The sequence below is a fragment of the Moschus berezovskii genome, chromosome 3, assembly GCF_049115385.1.
Source record: "Moschus berezovskii isolate FMDL1 chromosome 3, NW_MosBer_1.0, whole genome shotgun sequence".
In the NCBI taxonomy this organism is placed as follows: Eukaryota; Metazoa; Chordata; class Mammalia; order Artiodactyla; family Moschidae; genus Moschus; species Moschus berezovskii.
In genome coordinates this window covers 40163906-40187395 of record NC_142462.1, presented here as the reverse complement: position 1 = coordinate 40187395, position 23490 = coordinate 40163906, and the positions used below count along the sequence as shown (strand labels likewise).

Sequence of the window (23490 nt, the reverse complement as noted above, 5' to 3'; positions counted from 1 at the left end):
TAAATCGTTTCTTAAAGTCATAAAATATCTTTTCTTGGAATGTGTTCCCTTTCTATTATAAAAGCTTCTGTTCAGTTCAGTTCAGTCGCTCAGTCGTGTCCGACTCTTTGCGACCCCGTGAATCACAGCATGCCAGGCCTCCCTGTCCATCACCAACACCTGGAGTTCACTCAAACTCATCTCCATTGAGTTGGTGATGCCATCCAGCCATTCTCTGTTGTCCCCTTCTCCTCCTGCGCCCAATCCTTCCCAGCATCAGAGTCTTTTCCAGTGAGTCAACTCGTCACATGAGGTGGCCAAAGTATTGGAGTTTCAGCTTTAGCATCAGTCCTTCCAATGAACACCCAGGACTGATCTCCTTTAGAATGGACTGGTTGGATCTCCTTGCAGTCCAAGGGACTCTCAAGAGTCTTCTCCAGCACCACAGTTCAAAAGCATCAATTCTTCGGTGATCAGCTTTCCTCACAGTCCAACTCTCACATCCATATGTGACCACTGGAAAAACCATAGCCTTGACTAGACGGACCTTTGTTGGCAAAGTAAGGTCTCTGCTTTTTAATATGCTATCTAGGTTGGTCATAACTTTCCTTCCAAGGAGTAAGCGTCTTTTAATTTCATGGCTGCAATCAGCATCCGCAGTGATTTTGGAGCCCCCCAAAATAAAGTCTGACTGTTTTTCCATCTATTTCCCATGAAGTGATGGGACCAGATGCCATGATCTTGTTTTCTGAATGTTGAGCTTCAAGCCAACCTTTTCTCTCCTCTTTCACTTAACTTGAATTAATAACATCCCAGTTACTTCTCTTGAGGTCCTTTGCCTTTTGTACTGTAAACATGAGATTTGTGTAAAAATTTGTATTATACAGTGCTAGATGTTGATCTAAAAAAAAAAATCCCAAGGTTTCAGGTGAGAAATATTAAAGAATGTACACTCTATCTATTTCTGGTTATTCTGTCCTTTTTCCTAGTATGAGAATTCCAGTTTTACTCAGAGTAGCAATGCATATAGCAAAAAGGTTCAGTTTTCTACCCTCCCTGGTAGCTAAGTATGGACATGTGATTAAGTTATGGCCAATGACATTTTTTTTTTTTTTAAAGTACTGTATGAGGTGTCTGGAAAATCTTTGTTTCTTCTTGCTGCTTGGAACATAGATGTGATGGCTGGAGCTTCCAGAGTCATTTTAGGTTATTGAGAATGAAAGCTACGTGCCAGGATAATGAGAATAAATATGAAACGAGCCAAGTCCATGGTAACCATGGTGGAGTTATCATTGTAACCCTGGGTTTCTCATCTCTAAGTTTTTGTTTGTTTGTTTGTTTTAATGTGAAAGAGAAATAAAATCTTATTTTTCTTAAACTGATATTACTCTGGGTTTCCTAGCATAGACAATCAAAAGTAATTCTACATAATAGATTATGCAAATATTAGGGCCTCTTACTTTAGACCAGCTTTGTATTACTCAGGATCTCAAAAATGAATGGAATATCTCGTTTTAATTTTAAGCATCTAAGCACAAAGGCTATGTTTTGGGATCCCTTTTCATTGGAAATCCATTGTTAAATGGAATTGATTTCAATTTTTGACAAGTACAATTAATACTGGATATTTCCTTCTTTTAAGAAGAGTGTGGCTCATGATGGGAAACTTCTGTGCCTACAATATACTTGCAAGGCTATGGACTTCACCAGCAAAACTAAATAATGAAAGATAATTGAAAAACAACTTACAAGTTCACTGGTTTCCACATCAAAACCATTCTGATACCGTCGTGAACTCCTCAGGCTTTTATGAAGAGAACGCCTAACTATGGGATGAGTCAAACCCATGGCAGGCTTTTCATCAGCAAGTGCAACTTTAAATTCTTCTGACTGGATCTGACTTCCTGAAATCTAGAAGAAGAACAAAATGTTGAGTTGCGTTTCCAGATGGACCTTGAAGTTGAGAACCAGTAACTATCATTTGTCAAGCATCTATTTTGTGTTAGCTGCTTTAAAAAAAAAAGAGAGAGAGAGATATAATAGCTTTACGGAGACAAAACTCACACACCATGAAATTCACCCTTTAAAGTGCTTTCTCTAGCATATTCAGGTGGTGCTCATCACTACAAACAAAGCTAGTGGAGGTGACGGAATTCCAGATGAGCTATTTCAAATCCTGAAAGATGATGCTGTGAAAGTGCTGCACTCAGTATGCCAGCAAATTTGGAAAACTCAGCAGTGGCCACAGGACTGGAAAAGGTCAGTTTTCATTCCAATCATAAAGAAAGGCAATGTCAAAGAATGCTCAAACTACTGCATAACTGCACTCATCTCACATGCTAGCAAAGTAATGCTCAAAATTCTCCAAGCCAGGCTTCAACAGTACAAAACTGAGAACTTCCAGATGTTCAAGCTGGATTTAGAAGAGGCAGAGGAACCAGAGATCAAATTGCCAACATCTGTTGGATTATCGAAAAACCAAGAGAGTTACAGGAAAACATCTACTTCTGCTTTATTGACTATGCCAAAGCCTTTGTGTGGATCATAACAAACTGTGGAAAATTCTGAAAGAGATGGGAATACCAGACCACCTGACCTGCCTCTTGAGAAACCTGTATGCAGGTCAGGAAACAACAGTTAGAACTGGACATGGAACAACAGACTGGTTCCAAACAGGGAAAGGAGTACATCAAGGTTGTATATTGTCACCCTGCTTATTTAATGTCTATGCAGAGTACATCATGAGAAACGTTGGGCTGGATGAAGCACAAGCTGGAATCAAGATTGCTGGGAGAAATATCAATAACCTCAGATATGCAGATGACACCACCCTTATGGCAGAAAGTGAAGAGGAACTCAAAAGCCTCTTGATGAAAGTGAAAGAGGAGAGTGAAAAGGTTGGCTTAAAGCTTAACATTCAGAAAACTAAGATCATTTTATCCGGTCCCATCACTTCATGGCAAATAGAGCAGAAAACAATGGAAACAGTGGCTGACTTTATTTTGGGGGGCTCCAAAATCACTGCAGATGGTGACTGCAGGCATGAAATTAAAATATGCTTGCTCCTTGAAAGAAAAGTTATGACCAACCTACACAGCAGATTAAAAGGCAGAGACATTAGTTTGCTAACAAAGGTTTGTCTAGTCAAGGCTATGGTTTTTCCAGTAGTCATGTATGGATGTGAGAGTTGGACTATAAAGAAAGCTGAGTGCTGAAGAATTGATGCTTTTGAACTGTGGTGCTGGAGAAGACTCTTGAGAGTCCCTTGGACTGGAAGGGGATCCAACCGGTCTATCCTAAAGGAAATCAGCCCTGAAAATTCATTGGAAGGACTGATGTTGAAGCTGAAACTCCAATACTTTGGTTACCTGATGTGAAGAGCTGGTTTATTTGAAAAGAACCTGATGCTGGGAAAGATTGAAGGCGGGAGGAGAAGGGGACGACAGAGGATGAGATGGTTGGATGGCATCACTGACTCAATGCACATGAGTTTGAATAATCTCTGGGAGTTGGTGATAGACCAGGAAGCCTGGCGTGCTGCAGTCCATGGGGTTGTAAAGAGTCGGACATGACTGGGTGACTGATCTGAACTAAATAGGTGCCTTTTTCTTAACCTTGCAGCAGCCTCACCTGGTAGGTTTTGTATTTCATATGTGGAAACTGAGACTCGGAGTTAAATTACTTGTCAGAAAACAAAACAAATTTTTGACTTAATAATTTTTGAACCCATCCTCACCCCCCTCCCTGCCACGTGCTCCCAAAGGGCAATATTTAGAAAAGAGAATTACTAGAAACAAGCCATGTATTCAACTTTAGAGAAATGTCGAGCAGTTTATTACACATTAATGTAATTACTGCTGAGGACATATAAAATGATAGTATTTCGATGATGTGTTTCTGAAATGTGAAGAAAAAATAACAAAAATATGTACATATTAGTTACAGTTATCAAAGCAAATGTATAAACTTTTACAAAGAGAAGAATTGTGTTTACAGGATAAATATTTTTCGGTTATTTATTTTCAAAATTGCTCAAGTGACTAATTTCAATAACAAGGCCAATCAATAATTATCAATAGAACCTGCTTTAGGAAATAGAGTGAATAGTTGTTGTTGTTGTTGTTTTAAAGGAAAACCAAACTCAAGAATTCCCTGGAGGCCCAGAGGTTAAGACTTTGCACTTTCACTCCTGTGGGCCCAGGGTTTGATCCCCAGTCAGGGAACTAAGATCTCGCAAGCCAAAAACAAAAAACAAAACACTGAACCATTCACTTCCAAGAGCCATGAATCTTGCTATTGGTTTTATTAGGATGATCTGGGAAGTATTTTAAAGTCTCATAGGACCTCTCCCAACTACCAGAGATCCTGGCATCAGTCTCTTACCCCCACCACCACTCTGAACATCCCTAATCTACTGGGGGAAGGACCCATTAGTTTGAACAGGCAATTAAGAATCACTGTCCTAAACAACAAGTTCAAAATGTTTTTGGCACATTCTTTTATTTCCCTCCCTCCCCACCTTTCTCTTTCAAGATTCTTTCAACGACTCTGAATTAAAGTCTAAGATGTATTCTTGGCATCTTTCTGATACTTCTTATTTCTCAGTACAGCATTAGCTATGTGATATTTTAATAAAGAAAGAATATTATATTAAGGAAAAAACAACAGAAAAACTTCCCAAGAAGCAGATACCTGCGTGTTTACAAGCCTGAAGTATACCCCTTCTTTCTTCATTAGTTCTCTGTGGCTTCCTTGCTCCACAATGACTCCATCGTCAAACCCAGCGATGACATCTGCATTTCGGATGGTAGACAGTCGATGTGCTATCACTATGGTGGTCCGGCCTTCCCTGGCCTAGAGGGGAAAAGGACAGACATGAAGGGCAGCAGGGTTACACTGTCCTTGCGCTGCTGATTAGCACACAATGAAGCACGCAGATGGGGGCGTCTGTGGTTGATGGGAGAGCAGCTCACCATCCCTGTGTGATCAGGGCACAAAGGCATCACTCACATGTGAATGGACACAGTGGGACTTAAATTCTGGACCAGACAGGAGGCCAGTCCCCCAGGATGAAGATGGATAACTCTGGAATTTCTCTAATGTTTTCATACCATTGTGAGGAGCCCTGGTTCTGAGTTACATGATATGCTAAAGCATGTTTAGCAGAAGCATGTTCAGAAGTTGTTGCCACATAAGGCCTTCTCCAGAGCACTTCTGTATGATTTCTTCTGAAGTGCCTGCAATTCTGTAATTACTGTGATTGTAATTCTGATGGACTATGTGCAGGCAACCTTAGGCAAAAACATATCCTGAGGTCTGGATGGTTTAAACTATGGTTCAAAGACCATCTCAGTCACAAACTCTGGAGTGGGGCCAGTAACTGTGATTTTTAACAAATGCTTTGGGTGGTTTTTATGGATACTTAAATCTACAAATCATCCCCTAAGTAGTTCAGTGAACTCACATTTCATTAGCTTGATGGGTTTATGAATGGGCATTTATACCCTGGAAAATGTCCATCAAATTATTCACATTATGTCATTAATAATAGTTATTCTTTTTAATATTCATTACCCTATTAGACTAACAACTTCTTAAGACCACTCCTACCTACTCTGAGGCAATAAAACCACATTGTTAGGATGGTATTTAGGGTGTGGCCCAAATCACCTAAGCAGTTAAAAACATAAAAACTAGAGGCTAGATTCATAATAGCCAAAAAGTGAGAACAATCCAAACGTTCAGTTGATCAAAAGATAAACAAAATGTGGTATATCCATATAATGGAATAGCACTGGGCCAGAAAAACAAATGAGATTCTGATATGTGTTTCAATATGGATGGACCTTGAAAATATTATGCTAAGTTAAAGAAGTCAGTTAAAACAGACCATGCCTTGTATGAGTCTATTTATAGGAAATGTCCAGAATGGGAAAATCCAGAGAGAGAGAAAGATTAGCGGTTGCCAAGCACAAGGGTGAGGGTAGAATAGAGAGTGAGTACTACAGGGTACAAGGGTTGTTTTTCTGGGTGGGGGAATGATGAAAATATTCTGCAGTGAGATCATGCAGATGGTTGCAAAATCTTGTGAATATATTAATACTAAAAACCAATGAACTGTGCATTTAAAAAGGGTGAACTGTGCATTTAAAAAGGGTGAACTTCATGGTATATGAATCTTTTTAAAACATTCATCAATCTTTTTAAAAAGAGCATCCACAAAAATTCTGAAAAAGTTAATAAGTATCTGGGTAATAGCTCCACTAGATACTAAAACATAAAAAGCTACAGCAATTAAAGCAATAAAATCCAGAGGAAGCTATCATATGAACAGACAATTTGATAAACAGAACCATACAGAGTCCAGAATAGACATACATTTTTAAGAATTAGTGTGTGATAAATATGTATTGTCTATAAGTAGAGGAAAGGGAGACTATGTGATTAATGGTATTGAGTCAATTGTGTAGCCGCCTGGAAAAAAATAATGTGGCCTTTCTTCTTCAGGCCTTATACTAATAACCAGATGAATCAGGTATGTTTCGAAAAACATAAAACAGCCTGGTAGCTCAGATGGTAAAGAATCCACCAGCAATGGGGGAAACCCAGGTTTGATCCCTGGGTTGGGAAGATCCCCGGGAGAAGGAAATGGCAACCCACTCCAGTATTCTCGCCTGGAAAATCCCATGGACAGAGGAGCCTGGCGGGTTACCATTGATGGGGTTGCAGAGTCAGACACAACTGAGCGACTAACACACACACACACACACTAACACACACACACTAACACACACAAACACACTAACACACATGAAAGCATAAAAAGACAGAGACTAGAGCGTAACTCCACTGGACAGCGTTTAAGGCTGTTCTTTGGTTTTTAGCAATTGGGACCCAAAGGAAACCTTCATAAATCTTTACTGATACACTAATAAGGAAGTTGCACAGCTTTGTCCCTGTATGATAAGGTATATAGGAAATAATCTGATCAATCTAATTATATTCATGATACTAATAGTGATGAGTAACTGCTAACAGTGGCTGGGTTTATCATTATGATAACAATAGGTTAATGCTATGTCAACTTAAAAAAATAGAAACAAAGTAATTGGGAGTCAGACTTGTGAGGAAATGACTGGTGTGCAGGAGAAACAAAGTATGTATTTGTGAATTTCAAAGTTAGCAGCTGTCACACTTGATCAAGGAATTTTGGCCAGAGTGGAGGAGATTTGACACAAAAGAATATTTTCAAACACCCCCATCATGACAAGACACTGGCAAACAAATATCCTAGATTCAAGGAGACCAACTATTAAGAAATTTGAAACTTCTAATTTTGGATGTGCAGGTGGGCTTCCCTGGCACTGACGGTGAAGAATCCGATTGCAATGCAGGAAACCTGGGTTCAATCCCTGGGTTGGGAAGATCCCCTGGAGGACAGCTTGGCAACCCACTCCAGTATTCTTGCCTGGAGAATCCCACAGACAGAGGGGCTTGGCAGGCTACAGTGCATGGGTTCACAAAGAGTTGGACATGACTGTGTGATGAAGCACGCAGCACAGAAATGAAAGGCAGGCCCAAACAGAGGAAGTACTAATCTATCAGTCTTTTTGACTTCTGGGAGAAAAAAGCATAAACTCTAACTTTTAGGGATCATTTCATTAAATCACTATTTTCATTCTTTTCCTGCCCCTCCAGTATGGGAACACTATGAGTAGAAGAGGGACACAGGCACGAAACTTTGTGATTATTGACTTTCTCTAAAAAATCAAAATATCAAGTCTGATTTTCTATTCTGCTTTAAGATTTTTATATTGAAAACCTATTATTTATTTTGAAGAACAGTTGCTAGTGAGACAAAAGCAGATATGGTCATTAATTATTGTTTTCTAATATAGAACTGGATTATTCAATGAGCTATGCTATAGTAATCAATTCAGTAAAAATTTATTCAGGCTTTACTACATGAAGGCACTGGAGTAGGTGTTATAGAGTAAACATGAGCCATTTATTAGTTCTGCCTCTTAGGAGCCAGAAAGAGAGAAAAAGCATATAAATAAATAGCTAAGTACAATAACATGGTGCCAGACAAGAGACAGTGATAAATGTAGAAGGGGTCTACAAAAGGAAAATATTATGCTTCCAGGCTATGTAATCAGAGAGGAAAACCAGTAATAGTGTTATATCCTTATGCTCCTCAAAGGACAGAGAATTAAAAAACTCAACTGTTCATCGTTAAAAGAAAGTTGGTTTTTAACCAGATGGACCAGCCAACTGACTGACCAGTATCTCTGGGGGAGAGTGCAATAATGAAGGACTTCCCTCTTAGAGACATAGTTTATTGTCTGAAAAATTTTTCAGTTATTTTGCAATGTATGGAGTCAATTTGGTAGATTATAAACCAACTGTAGCAATTATGCTGCTAAGCTGCTAAGTCACTTCAGTCGCGTCCGACTCTATGTGACCCCATAGACGGAAGCCCACCAGGCTCCCCCGTCCCCGGGATTCTCCAGGCAAGAACACTGGAGTGGGTTGCCATTTCCTTCTCCAATGTGTGAAAGTGAAAAGTGAAAGTAAAGTCGCTCAGTCATGTCCGACCCTTAGCAACCCCACGGACTGCAGCCTACCAGGCTCCTCCATCCATGGGATTTTCTAGGCAAGAGTACTGGAGTGGCTTGCCATTGCCTTCTCTATGGCCACAAACACTTTGCAGCTATTCCCATTCAGACATGGGCTGTATTTTTCCAACTCCTCAAATTTGGGCAGGCCATGTGACGTAGTTTTAAGCAAAAGATGTGAAGGCATGAATGCTTGTTCAATGTCCGAAGCATAGACTTCAAGAGGACTTATAGCTTCTGTGTTTGCCAACACAAATTGCTAAAATTGGGATGATTTGAGAGAATGGCATTGTAGCATGTATATTACCATATGTGAAATGAATCACCAGTCCAGGTTTGACGCATGATACAGGATGCTTGGGGCTGGTGCACGGGGATGACCTGGAGGGAGGATATGGGGAAGAGGGAGGTGGGAGGGGGGGTTCAAGAGGGGGAACACATGTACACCCGGGGCAGATTCGTGTCAATGTATGGCAAAACCAACCAATATATTAATTTAAGTAATTTGCCTCCAATAAAAAATAAATTAATTAATTAAAAAGAAAGAAAGAAGTAATATATCCAAATATGAATTAAAACTTGCAAGGATACAACTTTGGCTGACAGAATTCACATCATGAAAAAACTTGTCAGTAATTCTGTTTGTTTAGCACAGCAAGGGCTACTATCCTGAATGTACACATCCTAGAAAGTTTTGGGACCTGGGTCCTAGGGCTGACTAGGACTTATTTCCCATAAATATCTCTTATCATATGTAACTTTATGCTAAAAAAAAAAATCTATATCGACACATTTTAAATCAATTGTTTAATGAATGCATGTATTTGTTTTTATGATTTCCTGATTTAAGTCACTTCTAATTAACCAACCAAATATAAGTCCCCTATGTATTATATTTCGGTTCCTTGAGACTTTATGTACATAAAAGCAATGTGATTCAGTACAAAAATTTATGAGGACTAATTATCATATTCTCATTAATTATTAAATTACATTATATAAATAAGGCAAAATGTTAATATGATAAACCAGAAAGCCTGAATTAACTACAGTTTATAGCACCCAAGGCAGTTGTGTTTATTTAGGATTCAAGTATAAATTTTCCTGAGAAAATAAGGTTCATGCAGCTCATCTGTATAATTTCAAGAGGACATATATATATATATATCAGGTATATATATAATACATACACACACACATATATATGTATGACTGGATCATTTTGCTGTACACCTGAAACTAATGCAACACTGTAAACCAGCTATATGTCAATAAAAACTGAGAAATAAAGTAGGTCAATTCAAAAAAACAAAATTGCAAGAGGCAATCTGGATAGACTGTTAAGCAGCTTGCACATTTTATTACTAAACTTTCTGAAGTCAAAAATGTTTATGATATTTATGTGCTTGAAATCTGTTTACATAGTGTCATCTGACTAGTTTTTATACTGTGTTGTTATGACAGATGACATCAGCACTAACCTTGAAAGTGTCCCAAGATAAGGTTCATCCTGTGAAGCTTCAGCTTAGTAAAGACGATAGTGAAAGATTTAGAAACACTGAGCCAGGCCCATGAGTTCAGCAGCCTTGAAATACACTCCTTACTTTTATGCTTAAAGAAACACACAAATTGAACTTCATTTCCAGAGAAGCACCCATTCGCTTTTACAAACAGATAAAGATGAGGTACTGCTACAAAACAAGGCAATTATTTTGAACTGCTTTTCAGATGGACCACTGGGTAAGTAATCAGAATTTTCTTTGCACATTTTACCGCAAGAACTTTTGATCAAAGTTCTAACCTATATGTAAAAAACCAAACAAAACCCCCAAAGCTAAGCAGTTCCCTGCACAGGCCTGGACTGGGGGATAACTGCACCTTGGTCAGACAAAGCAAGCCAGTAAATGGGCTGCCCACCTCTCTTTGCAATGTGCCCTGACAGAAAGGAGAAATCAAGACAGTCCCATGGCACTAACACGTACACACGGCTATATTTTAAATAGATAACCTGCTGTACAGCACAGGGAACTCTGCCCAATGTTATGTGGCAGCCTGGATGGGAGGGGAGTTGGGGGATAATGGACACATAGATGTGTAAATGCCGAGTCGCTCTGCTGTGCACCTGAAACTATCACAACATTGTTGATCGACTATACTCCAATATGCAATAAAACGAAAAAGAAAAAGCCCCATGGGGGAGCTTCATCTGCTCCCATGTTCAAACGTTAAAAAAAAAAAAAAGAAAGCCCCATGGGAGAGCTTCATCTGCTCTTATGTTCAAGTTTCTCAGCCTAGGCTTGCAAAGTATTGGTAAGAATTTCAATGAAGTTTCAGTTGGCTGGTCCTTCAGGGGTTGAGGATCCACCCACCTTATCCAGGGCCGCCTGAACCTCGGCTTCACTCTCCGTGTCCAGCGCTGAGGTGGCCTCGTCCAGCAGGAGGATCTTGGGGCTGCGAACCAGGGCCCGGGCAATGGCGATTCTCTGCTTCTGTCCACCGCTTAGCTGGACCCCTCTCTCTCCAACCAGGGTGTCAAATTTCTACAACAGAAAGCCTGGTAGAGCTCTTGAAATATTTCAAATAGGAAAAGCTATGGAGTCTAGGAATTCATGGAAGACAACAGGGCACTTCATTTTGACTAGTGTAATGAGTCACAAATCATAATAAATCATTTCACATTCTAAAAAACTACTAACACAAACTGTATAAAATTTCCTATGAGTCATTGTACCAAGCTACACTCCTTAACCCTCCAAATGGATAATTCAGGAGACTTACCTAGTAAAGCTGGACAACATGGAATCTCAAACATGATTAGCTTAAGCTTTGAAGAAAGAACTCAGTGGCATGAAGTGAAGTTCAAGGGCACTTAAATGAAGAGAGGCTTTACCTGTGGTAATCTCATGATAAACTCATAGGCGTTGGCTTCCTTCACAGCTTGCTTTATTTCATCCATAGTGACATTTCCACGGCCATAACGGATATTTTCAGCAATGGTGGTAGCAAAGAGCACTGGCTCCTGACTCACCACTCCAATTATTTCCCTCAGATACTTTACATTAAATGTCCTAATATCTTGCCCATCGATGATAATCTGAAGAAACAAGATACTTTCATTAAATATTTTAAACCATCTGACGTTGAAAGCATTTGTTACCAAAAAAGTGTTGGCTAATATGTGATTCACATTGTACAGCAGAAACCAAGAGAACACTGTAAAGGAATTATCCGCCAATTTTTAAAAAAATAACAATAAATGCAATGGATCCATACAAACAGAGTGAGCTATTTATTATTTTACCACATGACATGTAAATAAAATGGTGCTAATAAAATGTGTTCTTTTCCTTTTTTTGGCCATGCCACTTGGCTTGTGGGATCCTGGTTCTCAAGCAGGGAATCAAATCCAGGCCCACTGCAGTCAAAGTGCTGAGTCCTAACCACTGGACCACCAGGGAATTCCTGCTAATAAAGTTTCTTCATTAGCACTCACATAATATTAAAAGTCAGCACCAGTAATTTCTATCTTTATTCTTTTAAAAGACACTTTAATGGGATTATCAGCTATTGCTGCTTGCTGTGTTTACAAAGATCTTATATTTTGAATGCTTTAATCTTTTATTTAAATTATTACCATTCAATTTGTACATTGGAATCTATTATTTTAATTGGGGTGTTTTCAACATTGGTACGGAGAAGGCAATGGCACCCCACTCCAATACTCTTGCCAGGAAAATCCCATGGACAGAGGAGCCTGGTAGGCTGCAGTCCATGGGGTCGCTAAGAGTCGGACACAACTGAGCGACTTCACTTTCACTTTTCACTTTCATGCACTGGAGAAGCGACAGCAGCAGCAGCAGCAACATTGGTAAAATCATCTTTTATTTTTTTAGCTGGAAAACCTATGCTTGATTTATATTATTATTATTATTTTTTACATTATTGTATTGGTTTTGCCATACATTGACATGAATATGCCCCAGGTGTACATGTGTTCCCCATCTTGAACCCCCCTCCCACCTCCCTTCCCATCCCATCCCTCTGGGTCATCCCAGTACACCAGCCCCGAGCATCCTGTATCATGCATGGAACCTGGACTGGCGATTCGTTTCACATGTGATAATATACATGTTTCAATGCCATTCTCCCAAATCATCCCACCCTCGCCCTCTCCCACAGAGTCCAAAAGACTGTTCTATACATCTGTGTCTCTTTTGCTGTCTCACATACAGGGTTATCGTTATCATCTTTCTAAATTCCATATATATGCTTTAGTATACTGTATTGGTGTTCTTCTTTCTGGGTGACTTCACTCTGTATAATAGGCTCCAGTTTCATCCACCTCGTTAGAACTGATTCAAATGTATTCTTTTTAATTGCTCAGTAATATTCCATTGTGTATATGTACCACAGCTTTCTTATCTATTCGTCTGCTGATGGACATCTAGGTTGCTTCCATGTCCTGGCTATTATAAACAGTGCTGCGATGAACATTGGAGAACATGTGTCTCTTTCAATTCTGGTTTCCTCGGTGTGTATGCCCAGGAGTGCGATTGCTGGGTCATATGGCAGTTTTATTTCCAGTTTTTTAAGGAATCTCCACACTGTTCTCCATAGTGGCTGTACTAGTTTGCATTCCCACCAACAGTGTTGGTGGGAATGTAAAATCATCTTTTAAATCATCTTTATCAGAACTTTACATATTATTTTTAGAATATAGCTCAATAAAATCTGTTTGCTGACAAGACAAAAAAAAAAAACACCTTAGCTAATATTTAACTTATTTCAGTGGTTAGAAATGGGAATTGGAAATAAAGAGCAATGTGCAAGGCTAAAAATAAAGTCTCTTTTGATTTTATTACTTATGTATACTGTTTTTCATGGATGGAATATTCTCCATAAATGATTATATATTGAGTTATGTATTTTGGCATAACTAGGATTTTTGCTTACCATTATTAAATCTGAATTAAAATGTCCATTTACCTACCTAGTCTGCATATCACTTTGATGGCATTACGATGTTTTACTCTACGTAAATATATCAATACCATAATGTACTTCAGCATTTCCCACCTGCTGAGTATTTGGCTTTTTGCAAAGAGCACTGAAGGACAATCATTGTAGAAGGACAGAATTACCTGACTGAAGAGTATGTTTTATTTTTTCTTCTCCAATAATAATGGCTTAATTCACACAATGACTGGCACATGTTGGGTATTTATTATTTGCTGAATAAAGGTTGAACAAACTCTCTAAAAAGATTTTTAATAATTCACAGTGTCAGCAGGAATATATAAATATATATTTGCTTCACTGTAATTTACTGGCTTTTATCATATTAATCTGTCTTTTCTAATTAATAAGTGTATGGTGTAGCTTATATTTAATTCATATATAAGTGAAATTGAGCATTTCTTGAAGCTTTTTTACAAGTCTACATTTATTTTCAAAAGATATGCATATTCACAGCGTCTAATAGATTCATATTAATTTATAAAATAGTTATGTAATAGTTTACCATATATCATAAATTTTTCATTCCATTTCTTTCTTAAACTATAGCTTTACTGATTTTTATTGGAGAGAGGTTTAAGGGAAAATTCAATCGATCAACTGTACCATGGGCATTTTTTCCATCATTTCAGCAGTAAGCAAACTTAAATAACAATGTGAACAGTGAATATCTCTGAGTTACAGAATTCCTGAGGACTTTTTTTTCCTGCTGACATGTATTTTCTTTTAAAAATGTATTACTCCAATAGTAATTTTTAAAATAAGATGTTTTCAAATTCTTATCCTCAATGTAAGTATTTACTAGGTTCTTTTTTAAAAATGAAGAAAACTGTTTATACTTAAACCAACCTAGAGTTTGCTTTAGGAAATGAGAAGGGGCCCATATTCCTAGTTGGTCTATCAGATTTTCCAAAGAAATTTTGCTAATTTTATTAAAGAAAGTAAATAATCTGTGTATCCTAGAATCTCTGGCCTATATTAATGCTTTTCTGTTTTTTTTTGTTTTTCTGTGTAACTTGTAAACTTCTGTTTCCATAATTATAATACATTTCAAAGTCAGGTAAACTCAATGTTTGCAAGTCAGTACAACTGAGGAAATTTGAATATTTACTGTGGGCCCCTATTGTATTAATGTTAAATTTACTGATTTTGATAATTGTTTTGTGATTAAGAGAATGTTGTCTTCTCAGAAAATACATTCTGCTTTGCTATACTAGCCTGAAACGAACACAACATTGTAAAACAACCTATAATCCAATAACATTAAAAAGAAATTATATTCTAATGTATGTAAGGGTCAAGGGACATAATATCTTTAACTTACTCTCAAAGGTTCAGAAACAAACCGGTGTGTATGTTTGTGCTGTTTTATACACACAGTGTATGTTTGTGCTGTTTTATACACACAAACATGTAGTAAGAAAGAAATGACAACAAGGCAAGAAGGTCAAAATGAAAACAATGAATAAATCTGGGTGAAGAGTGTACGTGAGTTCCTTACTTGCAACTTTTCTGGAAGTTTGAATTTATAATAAAAATCTTAAAAGATCAAAAAACTATACCCTAGACCATTACTGTTTCTCATGTCCCCAGTTTCTTGGAGACTGTTCCACTTTCCCCTTCAGATATTCCAACACTGAAGAAAACTCAACTGTCTCTGATGAATTTAATTACTGTCCTAAGATTCCTGTGACCCTGAACACAAGCTTATTGACAATTACTAATGTGGAACATTTTTAACCAAACTCAGTAAGTCATTGAGAATAATCCTCCCAGTGGTTTGGATGACTGTTCTCCAGTGACATAGTGGATTATGAAAAGCTTAGTTGGAACAGAGGAGAGCAGTCTAGCTTCTTTGAGTTTTATCATCTTGACTACTTTTGTCAAAATAGCCCAAGGGTTTGAAGGTCTTATCCAGATGCACTGCAATTCCATAGCCTTTTTTTTTTTTAACCAAAATTGGATTCACATGCAAATATGTTACCAAAATAAAAATTTTTAAGGGCTATTTGATACCCAGCTTCCCGTTTTGAAGAGCGGGGTTCTTCCCACTTACCCTTCCCAGATCAGGGTCATACAGCCTCTGCACCAGCTGGACTACTGTGCTCTTCCCACAGCCGCTGTTCCCAACCAGGGCCGCCGTCTGCCCGCTCCCTACCCTCAGGTTGAGGCCCTTCAAGATCTTTAAGGGAAGAGAGAAAGAGTACACTTCACATCAAAAGCCTGAAAGAGAAGTAATCGGACTCCATTTTAAATTTGGAAAAATAGTATTAAATAAGGGACTATAACCCCCAAAGGAAAAGGCACATACATATGAAAATAATAGAGACTGTGGATTCCTGAAGATGATTAAACAATCAATCTAAATTAGGAATCCCTATAAATATAACTTATAATACCTTGACATCAGGCCGAGCAGGATAAGAGAAATGAACATCTTTGAACTCCAAATTCCCTTTGATGTTGTCTGGTTTGTGTCCTCTCTCTGAAAAACTGTCAATTTTAGGATCCTAAACAAAACAAAATTCAATGGCTATTCCATCATAGCATTTTTAAGGAATACACTTCAGCAATTCCAAAAACAGGACCCAGAAAAGCATAATTCCCTTCATGTGAGTCAGAACCCAAGTTGAAGACTGTATATGTGTGTGTGTGTGTGTGTTTGTGTTTATGTATTTAAGGAATTATTCCTTTTCTGAAAATAGGTTTCTCTTAAAAAGTACATAAGGGATATATTCTTTTCATTTCATATGATATTTCACTTTAAGTTTCTGGCATATCCTCATAAATTTTCTAAATGGACATTCCTACAACTGCAATTACAAAATATACTATAATTGATATATCCAGGTATTTCAGCATTTAGTGAAAATTAGCTTATTCTAGTACTCTTGCCTGGAAAAGCCCATGGACAGAGGAGCCTGGTGGGCTGCAGTCCATGGGGTCACTAAGAGTCGGACACAACTGAGCGACTTCACTTTCACTTTTCACTTTCATGCATTGGAGAAGGAAATGGCAACCCACTCCTGTGTTCTTGTCTGGAGAATCCCAGGGACGGGGGAGCCTGGTGGGCTAACGTCTACGGGGTCGCACAGAGTTGGACACGACTGAAGCGAATTAGCAGCAGCAGCAGCTTATTCCTAAACAATAAGTGTGATGGACTGGATTGAGAAGATTGAACAATTTAGGGACAACTTAGTTTGGAATGATGTAAATTTTCAATATATGCAGAAGCTGAACAATTTTCTCATGACTTAGATTAATGAAGCAGGAATTGCTTCGACCAGACAATTACATTTCAGTTAGCTAGTTAGCATTTTCTCTGTGTAAATGCAGAGACCACCTTTAATGTCTCAAAATGATTTTCTTTATTTCACTTCAGTCAGAATAACTACGCAATACAATTGATTCAAAATTATGTCATATATACAGTGATCATTTTTTTTTGAGAGAGGGAAACCCACAGCAAAACTTACTATCAATTTTGGTCCCACCAATCATTTTTCCACCCACTCATCCTGTCTACAAAGCATAATATTCTCAGTCTGGCTACAAAATGAAAGAGAAAAGGAGAAAAACTAGGAAGACAAACATCTTTGCTTTGAACTCTAATAATAACACACTAGTTCAGATGTACTTTCCCAAATGAGGTCAGTGCTATTTGATTAAAGATAAGCATTCAGAAATATGTTTTCTTTAAAATAAAGTTTATTAGAGAGAGAATCCTTCTCTTAAAAAAAAAAATCTGTTCTCCTTTATGAAAGTTCTTAGCACATTCTACCTTTTATTCCCCAATTGGCTAACTCAAAACTTAAATTTATTAAACCCTAACTTGAGGCAGGTACAGTAATAAGCACTCCTAACCTCATTTATTCCTCACTTGAAATCCCATTTCTATTATTTATTATTATTTTGTATTGATTCTTTAATTTGGAACCAGTGTGAATGTTACAAATAGTCAAGTCTAGGCTTAACCAAAAAAGTTTCCTCATCATTTAGAGCTGGTTTTGATTATTGATCTTGGGATCCTGTGAGTTCTCAGACTCAGAATATAATGCAAATAATTAACCTTGAAAAAGAGGTATTTTTTTCAAACTTTCACAAATATTCAAAAGAGGCATTTGGTTTTATTCATTAATAAGCAGAGGTTTTTCATGTCACTTGGGTCAGGAAGATCCCCTGGAGAAGGAAACGGTAACCCACTCCAGTATTCTTGCCTGGAGAATCCCATGGACGGAGAAGCCTGGTAGGCTACAGTCCACGGGGTCGCATAGAGTCGGACACGACTGAGTGACGGAACGGAACGGAATTTATACAGGACATTTAACATAAAGCCAGATTTAATTATCCAGGCCTCAAAAAATTTTTCAGCATTAATAATAATAAATGACTCACGCTATCAATAATAGCAAAGATCGCATATGCTGCTCCTCTTGCATTGGCAAAAGCATCAATACAGGGAGCAGCCTGTCCAATGCTGAAGGCTCCGATCAGGATTGAGAAAAAGACCTGAGCAAAAGAACACAAGGAAAAGTTACATGTCCCATTCCAGTCTCTACTGTCATCTCAAACACAATGTGTTTGGAACACAGGCTACCCAAAGGATCAAGATTAGGTCTATCCCTTGAAAATTTTTTCAGCACAAGAGCAAAATTTACAAGGTAACTACAGAATTTTGTTGCACAAATGGGTTTCTTCAACCTCAAAAATATTTCTTCATCTTGTCAAACTATTGGTTGTTCTTCTCCTGGTCTTAGACAAAATCAGAAGGATTTCTCTAGTTTTTCTCCTGTTGCCTTGATTCTGAAGCCATTGCCACCTAGGAAAACATTTTCCGTCAGTATTGTTATTCAGTACTAACCAGTCCATTCTAAAGGAGATCAATCCTGGGTGTTCATTGGAAGGACTGATGCTGAAGCTGAAACTCCAATACTTTGGCCACCTCATGCGACAAGTTGACTCACTGGAAAAGACTCTGATGCTGGGAAGGGTTGGGGGCGGGAGGAGAAGGGGACGACAGAGAATGAGATGGCTGGATGGCATCACTGACATGAGTTTGAGTGAACTCCGGGATTTGGTGATGGACAGGGAGGCCTGGCGTGCTGTGATTCATGGGGTCGCGGAGAGTCGGACACGACTGAGCAACTGAACTGAACTGAATTGAACTGATACATGGAATTACACAGAATGTTCAAAATGAAACAAGGTAGATGTTGGCCCCATATAACGTCCCTTAAAAAGTGCCATGTTATATATATTATACATTTTGATAAGATTTTTAACATTAAAAAGTAACGGTTCATACATTATAAATCACATCTGTGTGCATTAATTAATAATTCCTTTACACAATTAGTCTGTACTATGGCACACATATCTAGAGGAGATCAATCCTGGGTGTTCATCGGAAGGACTGATGCTAAAACTGAAACTCCAATACTTTGGCCACCTCATGCGACGAGTTGACTCACTGGAAAAAACTCTGATGCTGGGAGGGATTGGGGGCGGGAGAAGGGGACAACAGAGAATGAGATGGATGGATGGCATCACCAACTCGATGGACATGAGTTTGAGTGAACTCCGGGAGTTGGTGATGGACAGGGAGGCCTGGTGTGCTGTGATTCATGGGGTCCCGAAGAGTCAGACATGACTGAGTGACTGAACTGAACTGAACTGATGGCACACAAACTTAACACATTTCCCTTCATTTTTTTTTTTCACCAGGAAAACAAATTGATACAGAAAAGTCAAGATTGTAGTTTCAGGAATCCAGGTTATTAACATACATTAACTGAGAAAAACCTAAATGAAGAGAAATGACTCCTTTCTCTCTGGGCATGGTGAAACATCTACTTATAGTTTGGCTTTTCTCAGGAGATGACAAATAACAATAACACTTAACATACCAGAACTCAAATATCTATCTACTGTCTGCAATACAGAGAAAGACCAGCAAGAGAGCAAAAAATGTCCCTACCAGAAGCAATGCTATAAAGTTAACACACTCGAGTTCTTGGTCTTTATGAAGAGGGCATCACTGGGCTCCCTGCATCATGGGGGTCACTCTGCTCTCCTATTTGGGAGGAGTCACTGTCTACACCCAACACATGGGGAGACCAGGCCAGAGAGGATGAATGCCAGAGTCAGGGCTCAATCTCCCTGCTCTGCACAATTCAGCAAATGAGGAAGTAAAGAGAGGTGGAGAGCTTCCACACTGGCAAGGAGAGGGGACCCACATGAGAAAACCAGACTCGGCAGTGACGAAACCTCATCCAGCCAGACAGCCCTCAGCACTTCAATGGGGGTCTGAAGGTACCACTCTAGACAACATTCTGAAATGATAAATTTTCACAATGCCCCTAAGTCATCATCAAGGGGTCAAACTGTTCCAAGTCCTCGGTTTAGAAAGACAGGGAAGTACAGGTTTTAAAACATGGCTAGTTGAATGGTTACGTGTTGTCCTGACCACCACTGACATGGAAAGAAGGTCACAATATGTTGCTAGTTTATAAAAAAATTTACAAAAAGATACGCATAATACAATTTAGGTTTCAAGAGGAAAAAAACTCATATACAGAAAATAATCTGGAAGATATACACCAACAGTTATCATTAAGTGTATATGGATTTTTAGATCATAAGTAATTCTAATTGTAAGTAATTTCTAATTTTTAAAAGTATTCTAATCTTTTGTATAACTAGTATGTATAATTTTTCTAATCATAAAATGAACTTATTTTCATTTTATAAAAGAAAAAAAAGACTAAAATCACTTTTCATCTTGTATTTGGATAGCCAATATGATACAAATTTAATGTTCTCTCACACTATGACCCATGTATAATAATGTTTACTTTCTTATATAATGAAAATCACAGGCACAATGCAGATGGTGCCAATTGATATTTGTTCATTCATAAATTCTTTCCATCTTTCTTTATATGCTCCATATGTTTCTCAGTTGGTCTAACCACATGTTATGCTCTGTGTATTCTAGAAGGCCAGCTCTGCCCACAGGACTGAGCAAAGATTTGCCACAAGTAAAAAGGTTAGAACCATGGTTCATCCTTCAAGAAGGAGGAAAATGAAAGGAGAGGTAGATAGATAAACAGTATTTTCAGATTTGTCACAAATATTAGGAAAATGACTTACTGTAATTGCATTTCCAATAGTGTATTCTTTGGCTATAACTAGAGTGGATCCATACCAGAAGGCCAGCGCATACGATGCATATATTAGCAGGAAGGCAGTGCCCATAGAAATGTTCGCTGAAATAGCTTTTTTAATTCCAATCTTTTTGGCATTTTCTAGATGTTTCTGAAACCTACCAGAAAATGAAGGGGGAAATACGATAATAAGAATCCATGAAAGTGAAAGTGAAGTTGCTCAGTCATGTCCGACTCTTTGCAACCACATGAACTGTAGCCTACCAGGTTCCACCGTCCATGAAATTTTCCAGGCAAGAATACTGGAGTGGATTGTCATTTCCTTCTCTAGGAGATCTTCCTGACCCAGGGATTGAACCCTAAGAATCCATAATCTTAGCTATATTCCCCTCCTGGACAGCTAGAGGTTTAAGGGACAAAAATCACCAAACAAGAAACCCGTGGAGATACCCACCTTCCCAGGAATTGAACCAATGCAGGGTCAGCCTGGACCAGAACCCATCTGAGCCTTTTCTCTACTGGCCTGGACCCATCTCGCTGAGTCCCCACCAGTCCCACCAGTGTTCCCATAGCTGATCCAGGCCTGAACTCCCAATCCTGGGAGAACCTCACCATCAACCTTCATGGCCAGCATCACAAGTCAAGGTTAAGGAGGAAGAAGAGAAACCAAGCCCGCCAGGAATGACACCAAAATGTAAACTGTGAACACTATTTGGGACTCTTAAAGCAGTTATATTCTCAAGACAGGCTAATCTGTCTTCTCTGCTGTCCCACTGGATGAAAGTGAAAGTGTTAGTCACTCAGTAGTGTCTGACTCTTTGATCCCATGGACTGCAGCCCACCAGGCTCCTCTGTCCATGGGATTCTCCAGGCTAGAATACTGGAGTGGGTTGCCATTTCCTCCTCCAGGGGCGCTTCCTGACCCAAGGATTGAACCTGGGTCTCCTGCATTGCAGGCAGATTCCTTACCATCTGAGCCACCAGGGAAGCCTGACCCCATTGGGTAAGGGATGGGAATTTTACCCATTTGTGTGCTTATACTCCAGCCTTGGCTTTTTTGCTTCGCTTTGGTTTCTGTTTTGTTCTGTTTTTGATTAAGCCAGGGTACAGGGTACAAAGAAGTCACTACTTATGGGATATAGTTTCCTACTCAACTTTTTTAGATTATAGTTTCATCACTTGTAAAATGGAATTACTTTTTAAAAATTGAATCATGATTTACAGTGTTGTGTTAGTTTCAGATGTACAAAGGGATTGCAGCTATACACACACACACACACACACACACATACTTTTTCAGATTCTTTTACCTTACAGATTATTACAATATATTGCGTATAGTTCCCTGTGCTATACAGTAGGTCCCTGTTGCTTACCTATTTTATACAGAGTAGCGAGTATATGTTAATCCTGAACTCCTAATTTCCCCGTCCCCTCCTTTTCCTTTTGGTAACTATATATCTGTTTTCTATGTCTGTGAGTCTGTTTCTGTTTTGAAATAAGTTCATTTGTATCATTTTTTTAGGCTCTGTATTATCGTAGGCTATTTGTCTTTCTCTGGCTTACTTCACTTAGGATGACAAGCTCGAGGTCCATCCATATTGCTGACATGGCATTATAAAATGGAGTTACTAATAATGCCTACCTTGCTAGATGATTGTGAGGTTGACAGACAATGTCAGAAAGTTGTTAGAACAGTGCTGGCACATATTTGGCAAAATCTGATAAATCCTATTCTTATTATTATTGCTTTTGTTTTAGAATTTAATCTCTTCTTAAATACCATTTATTCTATTATTACCATAATTTTAAATATTAACTAAAATCCACTATTACTGGCTTCTGGGATTTGACATGACCGTACACATGTCTAGAATGGTTCTGTTAAACAACAATGTTTTTTTCCATCAATTTCAGTTAAGCTTTTCATTCCATGCTAGATGCAGAGAGTGCATAAAATTTAATTTTGGCTCCTTAAAGTCAGAAAAGAAAAAATCCACTGGATGTACAATGAAACTTTAGGGAAAATATCACATCCATTAGAATGTTTCTAACAAAAACAAGCATCATATCTTTTTTAGTTTAACCAAATAAGATGCTGAGAATTTATTCATTTTAAAAATGCATCCTGCCACCAGGAATTATATCTCTTAATTACTTAAAGCACCTAACTCTCCAGTGTTCTTTCCTCAGTGTTGGGCCATGCACTGACTTAGCAGAGCTGCGTCCCCAGGGAGACAGCTGGCACCCCACGGCCAGCGCTGTGCTGAATCCCAGGTGGTTCGGCTGCAAGGTGCGGGCAGGAGGTTTACATCAGCCCCAATGGGACACGGGTTCCGGGGACAGTGATGGACGTGTTGTAATTACCTTTGCTCAGATGGCCCGTCTTTTGCAGCTAATGGAGCGGCACTGATTACACTCACATCCTGAGGTGTGTGGGCTATTGTGTGCAGGAAGCAGCAGTGAGAGAGAAAAAGGAAGAGGTTAAGAACCAGGCACGGGTTGGCTGTCAAGAGGACTTAAGGAATAGAAAAACAGAAAATGAAAAAGAGGGGAGTGGGGAACCTTTGCTTTCAAGACTAGAGAATTTCCAGAGAATTTCTCTTTCACAGAGTCGTGGGTATCAGGAGTCCCTCAGAATGGCGAAAGAAAATATTTTACATGGAGTCATGCTTCAGTTATATTAGGGTATGTTATTATTTAAAGAAAAC

General features: G+C 38.6%; 1 protein-coding gene across 4 annotated transcripts in view; it reads right to left on the bottom strand.

The window, feature by feature from the left end:
- Positions 1-23490, bottom strand: part of LOC129552321 (phosphatidylcholine translocator ABCB4) — an 80892-nt gene that overhangs the window by 32269 nt on the left and 25133 nt on the right. For all 4 annotated transcript variants that reach the window (XM_088833813.1, XM_055420609.2, XM_088833811.1 and 1 more), the window contains exons 9-16: positions 20766-20937; positions 18009-18122; positions 16013-16123; positions 15670-15795; positions 11488-11691; positions 10967-11137; positions 4672-4833; positions 1729-1890 (exon numbers count right to left, since the gene is read on the bottom strand). In XM_088833813.1, coding sequence (XP_088689939.1) covers positions 1729-1890; positions 4672-4833; positions 10967-11137; positions 11488-11691; positions 15670-15795; positions 16013-16123; positions 18009-18122; positions 20766-20937 — 1222 coding nt within the window. The remainder of the gene's footprint in view (positions 1-1728; positions 1891-4671; positions 4834-10966; positions 11138-11487; positions 11692-15669; positions 15796-16012; positions 16124-18008; positions 18123-20765; positions 20938-23490) is intronic.